We start from the raw sequence: 19458 nt of genomic DNA, 5'->3' as shown, positions 1-19458 counted from the left end.
TTCTTTTTCCAAATAGAGCTAGATATTGCATAGATATATTTCCTTTAGTGAGATTCATTTCTATGAATGTATAATTAATATCTTTTAACATAAGGCCACTCCCCTTTTATCCTGATTCCTAACACCTTAAATCTTGATTTTTATTTTCTCTTATTTAAAAAAAAAAGATATAAATGACAAAATAGCCTCTAAATGATTACTGTTAGAAAATTATATTCAATGTTTATTTTACTAGAAAAATTTCTGTTTACCATTGCAGTCTGAGTGGAGGTGAATTTAAACTTAAAAAGCAATAGCAGAACCCTTTCTTTCTTTTGGGGCTTCTTTTCCTAATTATTTTCTTGCCCCCTTTTCAGAGGCTGCAGTTACTTTTACTGAATCCGTTAAAGGAGATGTCCAGCATTAACCATCCAGATATTCGACTCAAGCAACTAGAATGCGTGTTGCAGATTCTGCAGAGTCAGGGAGATAGTCTTGGGCCTGGATGGCCATTAGTGCTTGGAGTCATGGGAGCAATCAGAAATGATCAAGGGTAAGTGTTTAAAATTAACATCCAAAAAATAATAGAGGGGAAAAGGGAATACGTCCTAAAATCTTGTAGTAGTGGTAATTTTTATGTGTTGCTCTTCCTGCTTAAGTTCAAGATCTACAGTTTTTCTTAACTCTGTTCTCAAGTGGCTACAGTGAATTATCAGGGCTCACCTTTGTTTTGGAAGGATGGGAAAATTGCTGTTTATTTGACATTTATATGGGAATACAAGGTTCTTATAATAAATGTATTGAACTGATGGATTTTATAACACATCCAAAGAGTGGGCTTTCCTTTGTTAAATATTTGGTAACATCTGACTTGATTTCTCTGCGTATATTAGGAAGTCTAAGAAATTGCTTTAAAGTCACTTTTTTTCATTGGTTTATTCATTTATTAAACATATATTCTGTGCCTGGTATATTCCAAATACTATGCTTGCTAGTTATTCTGATTACACAGATAAATAGCTCCTGCTCTAAAAGTAGAATCCTATGGAAAAAGAACAAGCCCTATAAGTAGGATATCCTCATAAGAGAGTAGTTTGTAATGCTATAAAAGTATAGGACTCCAGTGGGAAGGGCAGAGACAAAATTATGAAGAATATTATATGCTTTTATAAACTATTTGGACTTACCCTCAATACATTTGGGAGGTATTTTAGGATTTTAGTCAGAGGAGTGATGTGATCTGATAGGCATCTGAGATATATCACTGTGTTGAGGAGCATGGAGGAGTGGATGGGAAAGCCTGCAGTGCTCTCTAGAAGTAGAGAGGAGATGGATTTGAGCTACTAACAGATTAACTTATAGGGGGAAAGGGAGAAATAGGAAATAGAATCAGAAATGACTCCCAGATTTCTGACTTAGACAACTTAGTGTATGATAGTATCACTAACTAAATAGGGAATACAAAAGGAAGAGCACATTTGGAGTAAATGTATGGATTTGTTTAATTTAAGGTAGGACATTGCAATAGAGTTAGCAGACATTTGCATGTATTTGTGTGTAATTCTGCAGTAGGATTCATAATATCTTGTTTTGATGACTAATTTAGGAGTTTGAGATGCTTGAGACTTATTATGGAAATCTAATTTTTAAAATTTATTTGTAGTAGTAATTTCTTTAAATCATACAAAATATTGAGATGATTAAAGTGAAAAGAGATCAGCCATAGCTTAAATGAAGCTGAAATTTCTTCTCCCAACTTACAATGCAGTTATAAAATAGGATGTTGTTATATGGATGATAATGCATGTAAAACTCTTAGAAAGTGCCTGAATAGTGAACTCTCAGAGTGTTAGCTATTATAATTCATTTTCATCATTATTTTTCACCACCAGAATTTATCTTAAAAACCAAATACTACTCTTTATATGAAATTCAAAATTATTCTTTTTTTTATAGACTAGATATAGAATTTTAATATATGATATTATAGATATAAAAGAATAAGGAACTAATTTTCATTCAGTAGTATTTCATTGTGTGTATTTATATGTGCTAGGCATGCTAGATATTGGTGATGCAGTGGTAAGAAAGGAGCTGTAGGCAATTTCCTTTCTCATTCAATGTCCTAAGTTTTGTTGGGCTAGTTGATGCAAAATACAAATAGAAATAATATGGCATTAATACGTATTTTCCTTTCCTTTTTCTTGTTGACTGTTTTTATTTCTTGTACCTGTGAAGTTTTTGTATTGATTATTTTAAATAAGTGTATCTTTTAAAAATCTATATAAATGTTGAAGTTCTATATGATCTATATTAGAGAAGATTTTCTTTGTTCAAATTTTGAAATAAAATTTTGCATGGTCCAAATTACTGTAAGGTATGTGTTTTCCCTTACATTTTGTTTAAATGTATGAGTATAAATGTCTTTCCTTTGTGTTTTCAGAGAATCCTTGATACGAACTGCATTCCAGTGTCTTCAGTTGGTTGTGACAGATTTTCTACCAACAATGCCTTGCACTTGCCTGCAGATAGTTGTAGATGTTGCAGGTAGCTTTGGACTTCATAACCAAGAACTTAATATTAGTTTAACTTCCATAGGTTTATTGGTAAGTATCATTGCCTTTCTTATAATAATATAACCTAGAAATCACTAATTTGCAGTTGAGAGTGAATACTAAGCAAATACACTTTTGGCTCTATAGGAGTCATTTAAATGACTCAGATACTAAACATATCTTGCCTAAAGGAATAAATGACATCATTTAAGAAATAATTCATTAATAGCAGACTCTTTAGAATAATTTTGATATATTGCGCTGAAATTTGGCTTTTACACAGCTTGTCTTGAGAACATTTAGTAAACAAATAATAGTACATACAAGAGAAAGAGTGAGTTGACTTTAGTGTAAGGGTTAATTGATTTTCAATATTATTTTGGAAGCAACATTTTCATACACTTTTATTTAGTAAATAAAGTTTCCATGAAAGGCTTTACCATTTACAGAGTCCTATAGTTTGTCAACACTACTTTGTTAGCTGCAAGGAAATGGCATGTGATGGTGGAAGAGCGTAGACTATAGAAACTGATATGCATGTATTTTAATTCTGTTGGTTCTTGTTAGTTGTGAAGTTATTGCCCTTCTGAGCCTCATTTTACTTATTTTGAATATAAAAGTAATAAAATCTAAGGGTATTGTTAAATATTACAAGAAGTAAACATGTTCTACTTGTTTGAGCTGTTGCCAATATAAATTTTTTTAAACGCAATTATTTAGATTTAAAAAAATGTATATTATAACTCAGAAGTTTTAAAGTCAAATACCCCTCACAAGCTAGGTAACTTAATATTTTACTATTAAAAATATAATCATGGGGAAAAACATAGGCATATTATTGCTCCCAAAGAGTAGTTAGTTAACTCAGTGTTGATTTCTGCTAGATATGGCCTCTTTTAATTTATATTTATGTTCGCAGGTATTGGAGTCTACATTTTTACCATTGTTATAATTCTCATTAATTTGCATAACTTACTGTGATTGAGAATGAAGTCATAAGATATATTTGTAGATAGTAATTGCTCTTACATGAACTTACAAAATATTATTCAATGATATTAAGGAATTGTTAATCATTTTGTTAGGGTGATAATGGTTTCAGGGTTATGTTATTAAAGCCTTTTTCTAGTAGAGATTATAAAATAGGCATAAAGTAAAAATGACAAAATATTAACAATTGTTATATCTCTGTGTTGGGTATATCAAAATATTGATATATTCTCCCTATTTTTCTGTGTTCTTGAAATTTTTCATAATAAAAATGAAAAAAAATATTGTTAGCAGAAGATTTCTCCCACATATTCTCTGGAAACCAGGTAGAGACTCTTGAATAGAGGAAGAGATGTTTTCATTAAATCTTTTCTACTAGATTTCTAAAGTAATTTTTAGAAGTTTTATTATGAAAGGTTAAAAAACCATGGGTTGCATGTTTATTTATGTCTTTAAAATAAAATCTATGAATCAAGCGATATTTTTCTACTTTGCTTTTTAGTGGAATATTTCAGATTATTTTTTCCAAAGAGGGGAAACTATTGAAAAAGAATTAAATAAAGAAGAGGCAGTGCAACAAAAGCAGGCAGAAGAAAAAGGAATGGTTTTAAATCGGCCGTTCCACCCTGCACCACCGTTTGATTGCCTTTGGTTGTGTCTTTATGCAAAATTGGGTGAACTGTGTGTGGACCCCCGTCCTGCTGTCAGGAAGAGTGCAGGACAAACACTGTTTTCAACAATCGGTGCACATGGAACCTTACTACAGCATTCAACATGGCACACTGTTATTTGGAAGGTACTGTAAAGTAGCTTGAGTTACCAGCTCTTCACTGGAACACTTACCTACTTTTTCAAATTTTTTCTTATTAATTTTTAAAGACCAGTTTCAGTGCATTGTGCACTTGACAAAACAGAAAGTGTTAGTTTTGTCATATTTTAAATTGCAGTTTATGTAGAACGGATTAAATACTAAAACCTCATCTCTCTTTTTTTTGTCTTCATCTCTTATCTCTGTCTCTGATTTCTGCCTTTGCCCTTCCCTTTTCCCCCATTTTCCCAAGTGGTAAAAATAGGAATTGCTAAACCACTACTTGTAATTCAAATATAGTGTAATCAAATGAGAATTTTATGAATAAAATAGTATCAGCAGCAGTGAAATTTACTTGGGGAATCACCAAACAAAAGTAACCTTCATTTGGTAAATTCTACATGTTTATTCATTAAATATACAATTTTATTTATTTGTTTTTTTATCCTCTTTTAAAAATTTTCTTACAAAGTTGACAGCTAGGCTTCCCCTTTTTTGTTCCATCTCTTTCATTTTAATAACATTTTATTTATAATCCTTTTACTGTTTTTGTGAATTTTTGACACCAGTAAATTTGACAGTAGACAGCATAGTAAACCTTAATTGTTTTTAACAATGTCTTTAATTTAATAAAAAGACCTCAAAATGTCTTCTTAAAGAATTAATAATGTATGTTCCCTAATAAAAATAATTAAAAGCCCTGCTCCCTCCTGTGTCTTCTGTCTCAACTTTATCCCCTGGCTCCTCAGATCACAAACATTCTTAGGCTTCTGTTACTGTTTTAAAAAGCAAACTGAGCGCTAGCCCTGGTTGGGTACATGCGGGAGGCAACCAATTGATGTGTCTCTCTCACATAGATGTTTCTCCCACCCTCCACCCCCCCCTTCCACTCTCTCTGAAAAGCAATAGAAAAAATATCCTCAGGTGAGGATTTAAAAAAAAAGCAGACTGATATTTTTCTGATTCCTGCTTTCGTTTTGAATAGCTTCATTGTTAATCTTCCTGCCCAATTCTCAGTGATTTATTTCTTCCTCACCTCCCCTGCACTCCCTTATCCCTTGCAATTTGATTTCCACGTTATTCTTCTGCAAAGTCTCTTAAACCTTAGCCAGTAACAGAATCACCTAGAGGACTTGTTAGAGCACAGATTGTTGAGCCAAACACCACCCCCCTGTTTCTGACTTTTCCTTGGCATGGAGGCAGAGAATTTGCATATGTATGATGCTTCTGAGTGATGCTAATACTGCTGATTCTGAGACCAGTTTTTGAGAACTACAGAAATTGTTCATAGGCTATAGGTGGTCTTCTAATTGCCAAGATTTTTACCCTATGCTCAATCCTTATTCTACTCACTTTTTTGTAGCATTTAACACTGTTGATTAGTTTCTCCTTGAAATTTCTCTTTCGTTGGTTTGTTTCCCAGCATGCTTCTTCTCTGTTCAATTTATTTTTTTATTTTTTTGTTCCTATTCCTTCCTCTGAATCTACCCTTTAAATGTAAACATTCTGCAAGTCCTAACCACTTTCTGTTTCATTTTTCCAAGGATCTTCATCTAATCCTGAAGCATCAGTTATAACCTCTATCTAAATGTCTCCCATAATTATATTTTTTGCCTGGACCCCATTCATTAGTTTTTTTCCTTTTTTATACATTACCCCATAGTGTTCCACTGACACTTTAACCCAACCTGTCCAATTTATTTTAATTTTTCATGTTCTATGACTTTAAAGATAAACTTAAGATATAAGAATACCTCTGTTGTTCAGCTTCTTCTAGTATATGGGGATCAGACTGTCAGATATAATTTTTTGTAATAATTCCTAATTTCCCATGCTATATTATCAATCCTTTTTATATGTATTTTTATAAATATTCAGGTTCTCTTTCACCTATTGGACCGAGTTCGAGAGTCTTCTACAACTGCAGACAAAGAAAAGATTGAATCTGGAGGTGGCAATATTCTCATTCATCATTCGAGGGACACAGCAGAGAAGCAATGGGCTGAGACATGGGTTTTAACATTGGCCGGAGTAGCAAGAATCTTCAACACTAGAAGATATTTACTGCAACCTTTAGGTATATATATACCTGGTGATAAAACTAATCCATGTCAAAGGATATTTGGAAAATACAGAAGATTTTTTTGAAATTCATATACAGTGCTATTTCCCAAGAATAATCTTAACTGCTGGTCTTTGTGTTTATGTGTGGTGTGTGCATAAGCATGCAGTTTTCATTGAAAATACATATATTGTGTACCTATTATGGGCTAGCCTCTAGGGGATACAATGATGAGGAAAAAAACACATCATCCTTGCTGTCATGGGCATGAAGGAATAAGCGTAACTACATTAAAAATGCAAAATTGCTGCAGTTATACAAAGGAGTGGTGCATTGTTAGCTTATAATAGGTATTTAACCAGGCCAGTGGTATCCAAATTGGCTTCCATACGAAAGAGGTATTTTACTTGAGATCTGGTGTGTAGTAGCTCCTCAGGTGAGGGTAAAATGAAAGGTGAAGAGCCTAACAGGCACAGAGAACATGTAAAAGAGACAGGAGAAAATTGGGAAGGGGATGTTGAGAACCCTAGCATGTTTGAAGGTCTGGAATGAAGAGAATAGGAAAGTGTGATTCCAGATGAAGTTGTAGAGGCAGAGAGAAGCCAAACCATGCAAAACTTTGGAGGTCATGTTCTTAAGTTAGGACTTCATCCTAAGAGCAGTGAAAAACTACTAAAAGGTTTTAATTTATAATGTGATACACAGATCTAGATACACAGATCAGATACACAGTTCTAAAACATCACTTTGGGTGATAAGAAATGGCAGCAGGGACAGATGGCAGGACACTACTAGACTGGTTAGGAAGCCGTTGGTTCAAATCAGCAGTTCTCAGCCAGGGCCAATTTTGCCCTCCCCCTTTCCCCCCAGAACATTTGGTAATATCTGGAGACATTTTTGGTTGTCACACCTGGGGAGGAACAGGTGCTGCTGGCATCTGGGGAATAGAGGCAGGGGATGCATAGGATAGCCCCACAACAAAGAATTATCTAACCCAAAATGTCCTTGGTACTGAGATTGAGAAACCCCTGTGTAGATTATGGTACCTTCAGCTCTGGTGGTAGTGATAGGGGTGATAGAGAAAGTGAACAGAAATACATAATTGTGAACATGCTATACATATTTTATATTGTAGTTCATTATTTTATATTTGGCTCCTTTTTTTCTGTTTATGCTAAAGCATAAGCGTAATTACTCTTTATTTTTGTAGGCTTTTTTGTGTGGTGGTCTTCATGTGCATTTTTTCTTTCCCCCCCCAAAATAACTTACAGTGCTTGATCTATTTTGCATTTTAGGGCTTAACATATATGTTTAAATCTTCTGTAAAATTTATGTACAATGAAATGTATCAATTTTAACTGTACATTTGCTGAGTTTTGACAAAATAAGCATTTTTTTAAAAAGTATCTTTATTGTTTAAAGTATTCCAGATGTCCTTTTTTTTCCCCACTGACCCCTTCTTCCCTGCACCCCCCCACCCTTTGCACGGGGCCTTCACCACACTATTGTCTGTGTCCATGGGTTATGCTTATATGCATATCAGTTCTTTGGTTAATCTCTTACCATCCACCCACCCAGCCACCCCTGCCTTCCCTCTGAGATTCGTCAGTCTGTTCCAATGCTTGTATGTCTCTGAATCTATTTTGTTCATCAGCTTAAAATGAGCATCATTTTTAATGCCTTCATAATAGTTACTTTGATTTAAAAGCTAAGAACTAATAGATATAGATTTAGATTCTTAGAAATGCAGATATTAAGTAGTTTGTGTTGCTTTGATAATTTCTTATAACTTGAAGACTATAAATGGTTTTTATTATTTTAGAATGAAGTTCATATTTTTAACATAAACATGTGTAATATATAATTATACCTGCTCTTTTAGAAAAATGACTTGGAAGAATTGCAGAACTTTCCCCCTCCTTATGGCATAGAATATTCTAAATCTGAGACTAGGTCACCATTCTATTTGGTAAATATAGTGTTTCATATGACTTTTGAAACATTACATCAGGCAGAAGTGCTTTTGTTTAGCTATTTTGATAGCTTTTAAACATAATTCGTGAAAGTTCTTTGAATTTTCTGGAAAAATTTCTGTTTTTTATTTTATGTAAAAATTATATCTCAATTTTAAAAAAAAGTATAGAGAAGAAACAGCACATAACTGGGAAGGTGTTATAGTTTGTCCTATGTAGTCAGAGTAGTATATATTGTTCATACCAGACCTACTCTAGCTTTTCCTATTAACTGAATGCTTTCTCAGGCATATGGGTTCATCTGTTCTTTACAAAAAATCAAGTATGGTGCCAGGTGGGTGCTAGACTTACTGGGGGGATCACTTTGTAAATTATATAGGTCTGACTATTGTGCTGTACATCTGAAACTAATATAAAGTTGAATGTAATTGAAAAAAAATTTAAGTAATAATTTAAAAAAGTAAATAAATCCAGTCATTTATAGCCTTTGCAAAGTGGAAGACTTTAAACCTCTATTATTTATATGTTTCCTAACCTACTTATGTTATTTTGCTTTGGAAAATGTCAATTCCTTTGATTTTGGCATTATTTAAATACAAGTATGTAGATAATAAACAAAGCAGCTCTTTTTAAAATAAAAATGGCTATTAAAAAACCATTGGTCTAGCCCAGCCAGGCGTGGCTCAGCAGTTGAGTGTCGACCTAGGATCCAGGCGATCGGGGTTCGATTCCTGGTCAGGGCACATGCCCAGGTTGCGGGCTGCAACCGATCAATGACTCTCTCATCATTGATGTTTCTGTCTCTCTTTCTCCCTCTTCTTTCCTCTCTCTGAAGTCAATAAAGATATATTTTAAAAAAAACACCATTGGTCTAGATTGCTGTTAGGAACAAGGTCATTTTTGCTGGACTTCATAGAAAGAAATTACACGTGGCCACAGGGAGCTTCACTATAAATGTGTTTAGTTGGTCATAGTTGTAGAATAAGAGATTGAATTGATCAGTAGAAACCAGCAACTACCATGCAGCTCATGCTCTGCTGATGATGGATCAGCAGACTCAGTTTCACTTGATGGAACCAAATTTATACTCATTGTAAAAGGACGGACTATTTATATTGTTCTGGTAACTGCCTGTTACGGGTAAAAAATGTTTAAGAAAGTTATACAGCTGCCCTGGCCAATGTGGTTCAGTTGGTTGGGTGTCGTCCTATGCACTTGAAAGATTGCTGGTTTGATTCCTGGTCAGGGCACATGACCCTGTTGTAGGCTCAATCCCCAGTGGAGGGCATGCAGGTGGTAGCCTATCGATGTTTCACTATTACATGGATATTTCTCTCTCTCTCTCTTTGTCTCTCCCTCTCTCTTCCTCTCTAAAAATCAATTAAAAATATTTGTTTAAAAAGAAAGTTATACAACTATAAATTACTTAAATGTGAAACCTAAAGTGTAAAGTTAAGGTTTAATGGAGTATGATAGTTTATTTTAAACATTTAGACCCATAAAATCATGTATCATACTGTTATAACTTCTAAATTTTCCAATATATTTAAGAATGATAACATCTTAATTAATCATTAATAAAGGTAGATAGATGGAAGATGTTACTAAAAAGCTTTTGTTTTTACCTTCTTAAGTTTTTTTTCTGTTCTCCTTTGGCAGAAGTACTAGGAGATAGTATAAACGTGTACTTACAGAGTATTGTTTTTAAAACCAAAACATTGTTTGATATACCCATTATCTAATCTCTTCTTGGTGCCCTTTGTTCATGTATTTGAAAAAAAATTTACTGAATTTTCAGGTTTTAATGACTTTAATTCACATTGTTAATACCTTAGTACCTAAGCAATTTTTTTCTAGTTCCGTATGAATTTAAGCAGAAAAATAAAGCAAATAGAATTTAAAGTGTCTAATAGAGAACATTTGATTACTTTTATGGTGATATATTTTTTCTCCCTAATATAGGAGACTTTTCAAGAGCATGGGATGTTCTTCTTGACCATATACAATCAGCAGCACTCAGCAAAAACAATGAAGTATCTCTGGCTGCTCTGAAAAGCTTTCAGGAAATTTTACAGATTGTGTCCCCTGCCAGAGACTCAGATAAACCTGAGACACCGCCTGCAGTTAATGTACCTGTGCCGGTCCTTATAGGGTCCATATCAGGTCCTGGCCTGGGCAGGCCATTTGTAAGAACAGATTCCATTGGAGAAAGACTTGGAAGATATAGTAGCTCTGAGCCACCCATAGTTACCGATGAGCTTGAAGATTTGAATCTCTGGTGGGCTGCATGGAATACCTGGTATACAATTGGATCTGAAAGCACTAAGCCTCCTATTACTTTTGATAAACTGACTTTCATTCCCAGCCAACCTTTCCTTACAGCTTTAATTCAAATATTTCCAGCTCTCTACCAACACATAAAAACTGGTTTCAACATGGATGACTTGCAAAAATTGGGGGTCATATTGCACAGTGCTGTTTCAGTCCCAATAAGTTCAGATGCATCCCCTTTCATCCTTCCATCTTATACTGAAGCAGTTTTGACAAGTTTACAGGAAGCTGTACTTACAGCTTTAGATGTTCTCCAAAAGGTAATCAAATTTTAGTGGCTGTCTAAGCAATCAGTGCATATTTTTTACTTTGCTATATATTTTGGGGGGATGAATTCTGGATCATCAAGATTGTTGCGTATGTATACTTTGGGATAAATTGTAAAGATCTAGTTATTTTAAAAACGTGGTTTTCTGGTAGTTCAGGTTTGTTTTGAGTGTCTTTAAGAAACTGCCTGCATCCTGTTTCTATTCACCAGCATTTTGGTTGGTTCATGCGTATCTTCATAAGGGAATAATATTTTTTGGAGTAACAACTTTTGTGCAGTACTTATATAATTAGAAAATTAATAAGCACTTAAATCTCGCTCTGAAATTGTTGGAAGCTGATTTAAAAAGAAAAGAAGTAAGGATAAATTTATAAAGTATTTCACAGAAATTTTAGAAAGCTATATTTTTACCTATATGTGTTTTGTTACTGCAAAAAATTATTAAAACAGACCTAAAAATCATTGAGCAAATCTCAGTTGGCAAGCAATGCCAGATCAAAATCAAAGAATTCTTTAAATTTTAATGTAATTGTTAGTGCAGTTCATAATCACCAAAATGCTGAAGAAGAAAATGGCAACTGAAGAGCCAGCAATTCAACATAGCTATGACATTCTAACAGTGTTAGAATGGAACTAGAACCTGATTACACATGAGTGATCAGTAACCATTTGTGTACTGTAAGTCATGTTTTCCATTTAACTGATTGCTTACATCCAATGGAATGATGACAACTTTCACATTAAGAGTGGTGGTTTCTGCTACATGATAATACGTCTTAATTGCCTCTGGAGGAAGTCTAGCTGAGCAGTAATTCTTTAATCTCTTTAACCCTATTGTACAGTGAAACAGATTGTTTAGAAACTTAAAATTTAAGAGAACCTGGCATTAAAAAAATTTATTGTAGAGATACCAGTTTTCCACAGTTGAAATCAAAATAGCTGTTTTTAATTGCAGTGGGGGATGGGGAGGAGTAGCTTCTCAATAATTACTTTTCCCCCCCTTGATTGACCATGCTCATAAATTGCTTATAGACTGCCCTAGAAGGAATGGAAAAGTTATTCTAACAGAAAAGAAAAGCCACAGGCCTTGTGGGATGCCTATAATCTGCAACTCTTATTCAGATGTTTGATTCAAACTCTCATATATGTGTAGAGGATAATAAGGAAGAAACAACATATGCCAAAAATTCTTTTCAAGGGGAAAAAGTATACAATTAAAACAAAAGTGTATAATAAAACCCCCCTGCTTTTGCAATAAGACAATAAGTGGACTCATTCATCCTAATTACTAGGTATTGGTTCTGAACTTTTGGTGGCTTTGAAAACAACATATACCTTCAACCTGAAACTTAAGAAGCTTTATTGTTGTTCATTTATATCAATTGATACTTTGCATTATTAACTTTCACTGTATACATTGTTTATTACTTATGCGATTATCTAAAGGATGTTTTACAATACTTGTAAGTAATACAACATGGGGTCTTTAATATTTTCTAACAGAAAAAATTAACATATTTCATGATCTCTGAGAGTGTTTTTGTATTTTCCTCTGTGGGTGTTAGAAAGTTTTTGCTTTGAGATTTGATCCTTAAACTAAAAAGCTATTCAGCAAAACATTTTATTGATTAAAAGCTATTTTCCTCCCTAAAGGAATTTCACGTTTACCCTTATATTCAGGGTCACAGTCTTCCCTTGGATCTCAAATCACTAATTTCCAACCAAATTGACTCAGTTATGTATGCTAATTGATTTTCCCCTAAGATATTTTGGCATACAGGGAGACCTGAGAATTTGATTATTTGCATTTATTAAGTTCTGAGATCAGGAGACTGCATCTATCTTATTGATTGCTAAACTTCCTAACGTCAGATGGCTAAATACCGTACCCGTCTACATTATCACAGCTGCTGGAGTGGTTCTCCAGGAGACACCATCACATTGTGTGTGAAATGGTGCCCTTAGAGTTGTGCAATGAAGCCATGTCTTCTACTTATAGGGGCAAGTTTCTGAATCTCTCTATGCTTCAGATGTCTCATCTATAAAATGAAAGTAATCTACAACTTTTTCCCCCTATTAAATGGGATAATATTTGCAAGATATTTAGTGTCTGGCACAGTTAAACATTCAATAAATGTTAGATTAGCTGTTACTATCTTCATCATCAGTTTCTTAGTACATGGTAGGTATTGAAGGAATTACTGTAAATGACTTAATGAGAGAAATCTTGAACCATACCAGAGGCTAGATGTCCAGTTTTTTTCCTTGTTCTTACATATACAGTTTTCAAGCAGTGATAGGAAATATTGTTAAGATTATTGATTCTCAGTTTTTGGACTAAAATCTGTTATCAAGTTTATACTATAGGTTTTTGTGATATACAAACTTCAGAATACTGAAGGAGGAAAGACAATAATTTTTTCTTAGATGGAGTTTTTTGTTTTTGTTTTTAAAGTTGATTATATTATTTACTCTAAGATTTCATAATAGGTTTATAATCTACGATAACACTATTTACATGTTTCCTCTTTGTAAAGGACCACAGAAAATCACAATGTATGGTCAGAAAGTCATTATTTGGTGACTAAGATATTTCCAGAGAAGTTGTGATACTTTTCTAAGTTATCCACACAGGCTTTTTGGTTGGTTTTCCCCCCAGTAATTGAAAATAAGATAATTCACTTAGGATAATTGCCTCTTTTCCATAATAATTACTACTTGTGTTCTTCCAAGAGTTAAGACTTGGCAAGAGGTTAATAAAGAAGGTGAACCTATTAGAAGTAGTCAGCAGAGAGAATTTTTTTCTTCTTCACTCAAGTATATGCTTTTTATTGACTTGAGAGAGAGCGAGAAACAGGGAAACAATGATGTGAGAAACTTTGATCTGTTGCCTCCTTGTACGCACCCTGACTGGGGATTAAACCTGCAACTCAGGTATATGTGCCCTGATTGGGAATCAAACCTGCAGCCTTTCTGTGTAAGGGATGATGGTCCATCCAACTGAGCATCACCGACCAGGGCTAGAGAGAATTTTTTTTATCATTTTTTTTATCATTCAGGTTCTCTATTCACTATTTCTGGCAGAAATAGCTAATTATTGAGAGATGGTGTTACTTTTTTACATTGTAATTATAAGATGATCTAACAGGTATGGATAGCACTTCCCTTACCCACTTTCTTTCATATCTTAGGACAGTTTTATCTAAACTTTCAGTTACAGCTAAATGGCTACATCTTCTCTGAGAGAAAATAAAACGAATCTATTATCTGACAGGTTAAAAAAGCCGTGAATTGCATACAAATATAAATGTTATGAATACCTTTCAAAAGAAATTCCTTAAAAATTTGAACGCTTTGAATTTTGACTTAGTATTTTGAGGATATCTAAAGTGTAGAGTGATCATGTTTTTTGTTTTGTAGAGCACATATATTTTAGGCCTTCTATAAATAATATCATTAAATATTTTTCTCACAGAGAAAAATAAATACTAAAACAGGGAAGGATGAGAGGAGAAAACACACTAGTGGCTAGAAAAAAATAAAAACATAAACTTTATTTTAAGTACTTTTGACATATTTGAATTCATAATTAAAATCTGCAGTGCCAAGATATATATTTCATTCTGTTTTATTAAATTATTGTAGAATAAGTTTAATTAAATTAAAATCTTTTAATTTTTAAATCAAGTCTATTCAGGTACATTAGACATTAAATATATACTACTTTGTTAAAATTAATATATAGATTTATTTTAGAAACAATTTTTCATACATTATTTTTCTAATTGTAATGCACATGATTATTTGTTAAAGTCAGTGGACCAGGCGTGGTGCAGAAATCAGCTGTCATTCAATGAACTGATCTCATCACTTAAATAGAAGCCAATATCATCTTGGTCAGTGAAGCATTCTTAATGGTCTGCTGGCTGTATTACGGAACAAATGACCAGATTGTAGGACCTCTAGACTGCCTGAGACTTCTCTTTAAGTGCTTGCCCTTTTTCCATTCTGTTAAGTAAAATATCACAGTTTTTATTAAAAAAATTTTTTTAGTTGATTAATACATATAGCCTATACGTTATTCAATAGTAGTTTAAAATAGCTTAAATGTTCTTCAGGGCTTTATGACTGATACAAAAATTGGACAGTCTTTAAGATTATTGGTTAAACAAATGCATAGAACAGTAAAGAACTTAATGGAGTTCAGATTATGCATTCTACTGTTCATGTTTTGCTTTTACAGGCCATCTGTGTAGGACCAGAAAACATGCAGATAATGTATCCAGCTATATTTGACCAGTTATTGGCATTTGTAGAATTTTCCTGTAAGCCTCCACAGTATGGACAGCTGGAAACAAAGCACATTGCAAATGCAAAATATAATCAGGTAATTTACTCTAAATTATTTTTACTCTGTAAAATTTTATGGCTTATAAATACAAGTCAGTTCCACTTAAGATGGACTCTGATTATCTCAGACATTTTTCATTTACAAATAAACTTTCATGTCTGGTAACAGTTTTAGCTGAAAGAAATACTGTTTGGAAAATCGTTTCTGTTTCCTTTTTTCTTGCTTATGATTTCCATTTCCCAAGTGGTTCTCCAGGAAGTTTGGCCTTTCCTGTTGCTCTGCAGTACATGTTCTTCAAAGCTCCTTTCTTGACAGCCCCATCATCCCACTATAAAATGTCTTCTAAATCCCTCAGCCTAATCTTTCCTAAAATAGATAACTGCAATGCAAAATTAAATTTATCTGTGTGTATTAAATAAGAAGTCTACTACTGGTGTGAAATTTAGTTGGATTTTACATAAAAGATTTTTATAGCCATAATTGGCGAATTTTAACTTTGTTTTTTGGCTTAGGAGAAAAGTAAATTTCTGAATGCATGCACATGCTGATCTTGTCACACAACATAAAAATTATAATTTTACATGGTCTGAAAAGTAGTTTTAATGTGTATTAACTCTTTTCATTCTATTTGTCTTGCAACACAATGGAATCACAATAGATCCAACTATTTGCACCGGTGAGTTAAATTTCCTAAAATTGTCCTAACCTATTGACAACAAAGTACATCTTTTTCAGTTCTTGATAGACTGCTCTATGTGCTTTTCCTGATAGTTTTAATTTTTGCCTGGCTGAAAATTATTATTTCATGAAGTACATATCTCTTTGAAAACTTTGCATGTAATATAATCTGACCTAAAACCAAGGCCTGAACTTTAAGACAAAGAAGCTTTCTGTTTGAAAACAATTCGATTTCATTTACTCTCATTTATTTTTAACTCAGTGTGAAAATATTATTTTCTAGGCGGAATGGGTAGCCTTGAATTATGTACCGTTTGCCGAAAGGTCTTTAGAAGTAGTTGTGGATTTATACCAAAAAACAGCCTGTCATAAAGCAGTGGTGAATGAGAAAGTACTCCAGAATATTATTAAGGTATTTCCTTTTTTAAATATTTTTATACTTTTATTTGATGATGATGGTATTGTTGAAATTACTCTTTAGATAATGTTTTATCGTATATTGAAAATATAGTTTATATTATTATTTATCGTGACTTTTCTCCAGTGTTCACAGATAGTACTTAGGAACCTATCTAAAGTAGAAGTTATTTTAAATGAAAGATATTTTAAAGGCAGTGTACATTAGATTTTACAATTCCTAAATTTTGCCACATAAGACAATGAGTTGAGGATCCTGTTTCTTAGGATAATACTTCTCTCTCATACTTTGAAGTTGATGAGCATTCAGGGAGAAATTCACAATGCAGCCCATTGAGTCAACTGATCATGCATAATTTTAAGTCATTTTTATTTTTCAATAACAGTAGACATACAATATTATGTTAGTTTCTGGTGTTGACAATTGTTTCAAAAATTCATCTCTTCTTGACTCTGTCACGTTCCTCCAAAAGCCTACTTTTTTCCCCTCTGTTTTGAAGATCAAACTTAAACCTTGCTCTTCCCCTAGCACATGGATGTGTCTCTATTTACTGAACGAATACAGGCCAATATTAAGTCTTTCCTCAAAGAAAAAGGCCTTTCTCTGTTCCAAGGCTCATCCCTCTCTTTGTTTTCATCATTTTCTCTTCCCATCTTTCTTTGTTGGTGATTCTTTCATTTTCCTTTTGGCCTCTTATACTTTGTCCTAGAAAGATGATTAAGCGTTTTTTTACAAGAACTTTTCAATTTACTTCCTACTCAAATCATCGTCCTCTTTCAGTTTTCCAAATAATTGTAGTAAAATTGGTCATTTAAGAAGATGGTTTATTTTATCTTCAACCCTTAAGGATATAGGAGTAGAGCATCTGAGCTATGTATAGTGACTAAGATGTTGAGAGTTACATTTTAATTGTTAACTTTTGACACAGGTTACTGTTAACCGTTGAAGTACAAATTTGGTGGTTCAGAATGGACTCATCTAGTCATAGGTCTGTCATGCAACTAGAAGACTAGACTGACCAAACTACCATAGCATCAATTAATAGTATCAGCATGCTGTCAGATAATTTACATTAGAGTGAAAATTCTGCTTTTATATGACAATTCTAGTTAGAGAAAGATGAAGTGTAAAGAGAGAAATCTCCATACTTTAAATGTTATGGCATGAATATAAAACCCTATTTCCTCCTCCCCACAGATTATTACTGAGTGTACATATAAAAAAATTTTACAAAATGTTACTTTTTCAGAGTCATTGGTTATAAAATGGAGACAGGATTTAAAAGTATATTTTTCTAGGCAGTAAGATTTGAGGACCATGACCGAAAAGTGGTTTTTCTAGAAAATAACATTCTTCTTTAAGTAAAATGCCTATGCTATTATTTTTTCTCTCTGTTACCATTTTTTAAAAGTAATTGAAGTCATGTGTATATGTTTTAATGAATACTTATCTTACACTGTCTCTGTTTTCACAGACCCTTAGGGTTCCTCTCAGTTTGAAGTATTCCTGCCCTTCTGAAAGCACATGGAAACTAGCAGTGTCTTCTCTCCTCAGAGTTCTTTCTATCGGGCTCCCTGTTGCCCGGCAGCATGCCTCTTCCGGAAAATTTGACAGCATGTGGCCAGAACTAGCGAACACTTTTGAAGACTTTCTCTTTACTAAAAGGTCAGCTCATTTATTTTTGCAATTAGGACAATCTTTCAAGAAGTATATACATTGATACTTGTAATTGTTCTTAAAACAGTATTTCTAATTATTCATTAACAAAGTTATTGTTGGTTATTGAGAATCCTAGATTGTACACAAAGCACAACTGGATTAGGCATTTATCCATTTGGTATATCATCTGTGAGCATGGAGATTTTGCTCTTTACAGTGGTTTTGGTTGTAAGACAGGAATCTATATATAAGACTATATGAATGCATCATAATTAAAGAACCATGGCTTTAACTTGATGAAGCCAAGATGATCCATTTTTTAAAACCATGCCCATTTGGCATTATACGAAGAAAGCAATTTCAGAAAGTCCATGTTTTACCAAATAGACAAGATCACAAATGGATGTTGAATCTTGTAAGATGCTTTTTCTGCATCTATTGAGGTGATCATGTGATTTTACCTTTCGTTTCATTTATGTGGATCATGTTGATTGGTTTGCTGACTTAAACCATCCTTGCTTCTCTGCAGTAAATTGCACTTGATCATGGTGTGATTTTTATTTTGTGGTTACCATGAGGTTTATAGAAAACATCTTATAGATAAAAATCCTTTTTCTTCTGGTAACATGTTATTTTCATTTGCCTGTACAAGTTTTGTTCTTTTCCTCCTCCCCTTTTATGTTTTTGTTGTCACAGATTTTCCCTTTTTGTGATGTATGTTCACTACCAAATTGAAGTAGCTATTGTTATTTTTAATGCTTTTTTCCCTTTATGCTATAATTAAGTGTCTGACACTCTAGTCTGTAATAAGTTGAAATTTTCTGATTCTGTCACCTTACTCAAAGTTTTGGATATGTTTGTTTTTTCATTTATAGTAGAATAGCTCCCTTCAACATTTCTTGTAAGACAAGAAGGTGGTGAACTCCTTAAGCTTTTTTTTTTTTTTTTGCCTGGGAGAGCCTTCATTTCTCCTTCATATCTGAAAGATAACTTGGCTGGATATATTCTTGTCTGGCAGTTTTTATGTTTCATTAATTTGAATATGTCATTCCGCTCTGACCTGTAGAGTTTCTGCTGAGAAATATGAAGATAGCCTGATAGGGGGTCCTTTGTAGGTTACTGTCTTTTCTTCCCTGGATACTTTAAGAAATCTTTTTTTTATCACTGACTTTAGACAATTTTAATATAACGTGTCTTAGAGAAGGTCTTTTTCATTGAGATAATTAGGTGTTCTATTAGCTTTTTGTGCTTGTATGTCCATCTCCTTCCCCAGGTTTAAGTTCTCATCGTTTATTTCTTTAAATGGCTCTCTGTTCCCTTCTCTTTCACTTCTCCTTCTGGGATACCCATTTTCCTGTGTTGCCCTTTCTGATGGACTCTTATAGT

The 19458-nt window shown here is 33.4% G+C and overlaps 1 protein-coding gene across 6 annotated transcripts in view; it reads left to right on the top strand.

Moving 5' to 3' along the window:
- Positions 1–19458, top strand: part of MON2 (MON2 regulator of endosome-to-Golgi trafficking) — a 93410-nt gene that overhangs the window by 50629 nt on the left and 23323 nt on the right. For 5 of the 6 annotated variants that reach the window (XM_016224466.2, XM_016224464.2, XM_087814571.1 and 2 more), the window contains 9 exons: positions 357–532; positions 2423–2585; positions 4027–4320; positions 6211–6409; positions 10330–10958; positions 15210–15353; positions 15976–15993; positions 16279–16407; positions 17888–18078. In XM_016224466.2, coding sequence (XP_016079952.2) covers positions 357–532; positions 2423–2585; positions 4027–4320; positions 6211–6409; positions 10330–10958; positions 15210–15353; positions 15976–15993; positions 16279–16407; positions 17888–18078 — 1943 coding nt within the window. The remainder of the gene's footprint in view (positions 1–356; positions 533–2422; positions 2586–4026; positions 4321–6210; positions 6410–10329; positions 10959–15209; positions 15354–15975; positions 15994–16278; positions 16408–17887; positions 18079–19458) is intronic. The other variant, XM_016224465.2, reaches the window with a different exon arrangement.

This window comes from Miniopterus natalensis, chromosome 2, assembly GCF_054644295.1.
Source record: "Miniopterus natalensis isolate mMinNat1 chromosome 2, mMinNat1.hap1, whole genome shotgun sequence".
Lineage (NCBI taxonomy): Eukaryota > Metazoa > Chordata > Mammalia > Chiroptera > Miniopteridae > Miniopterus > Miniopterus natalensis.
This window is presented reverse-complemented; position numbering and strand designations above follow the sequence as displayed.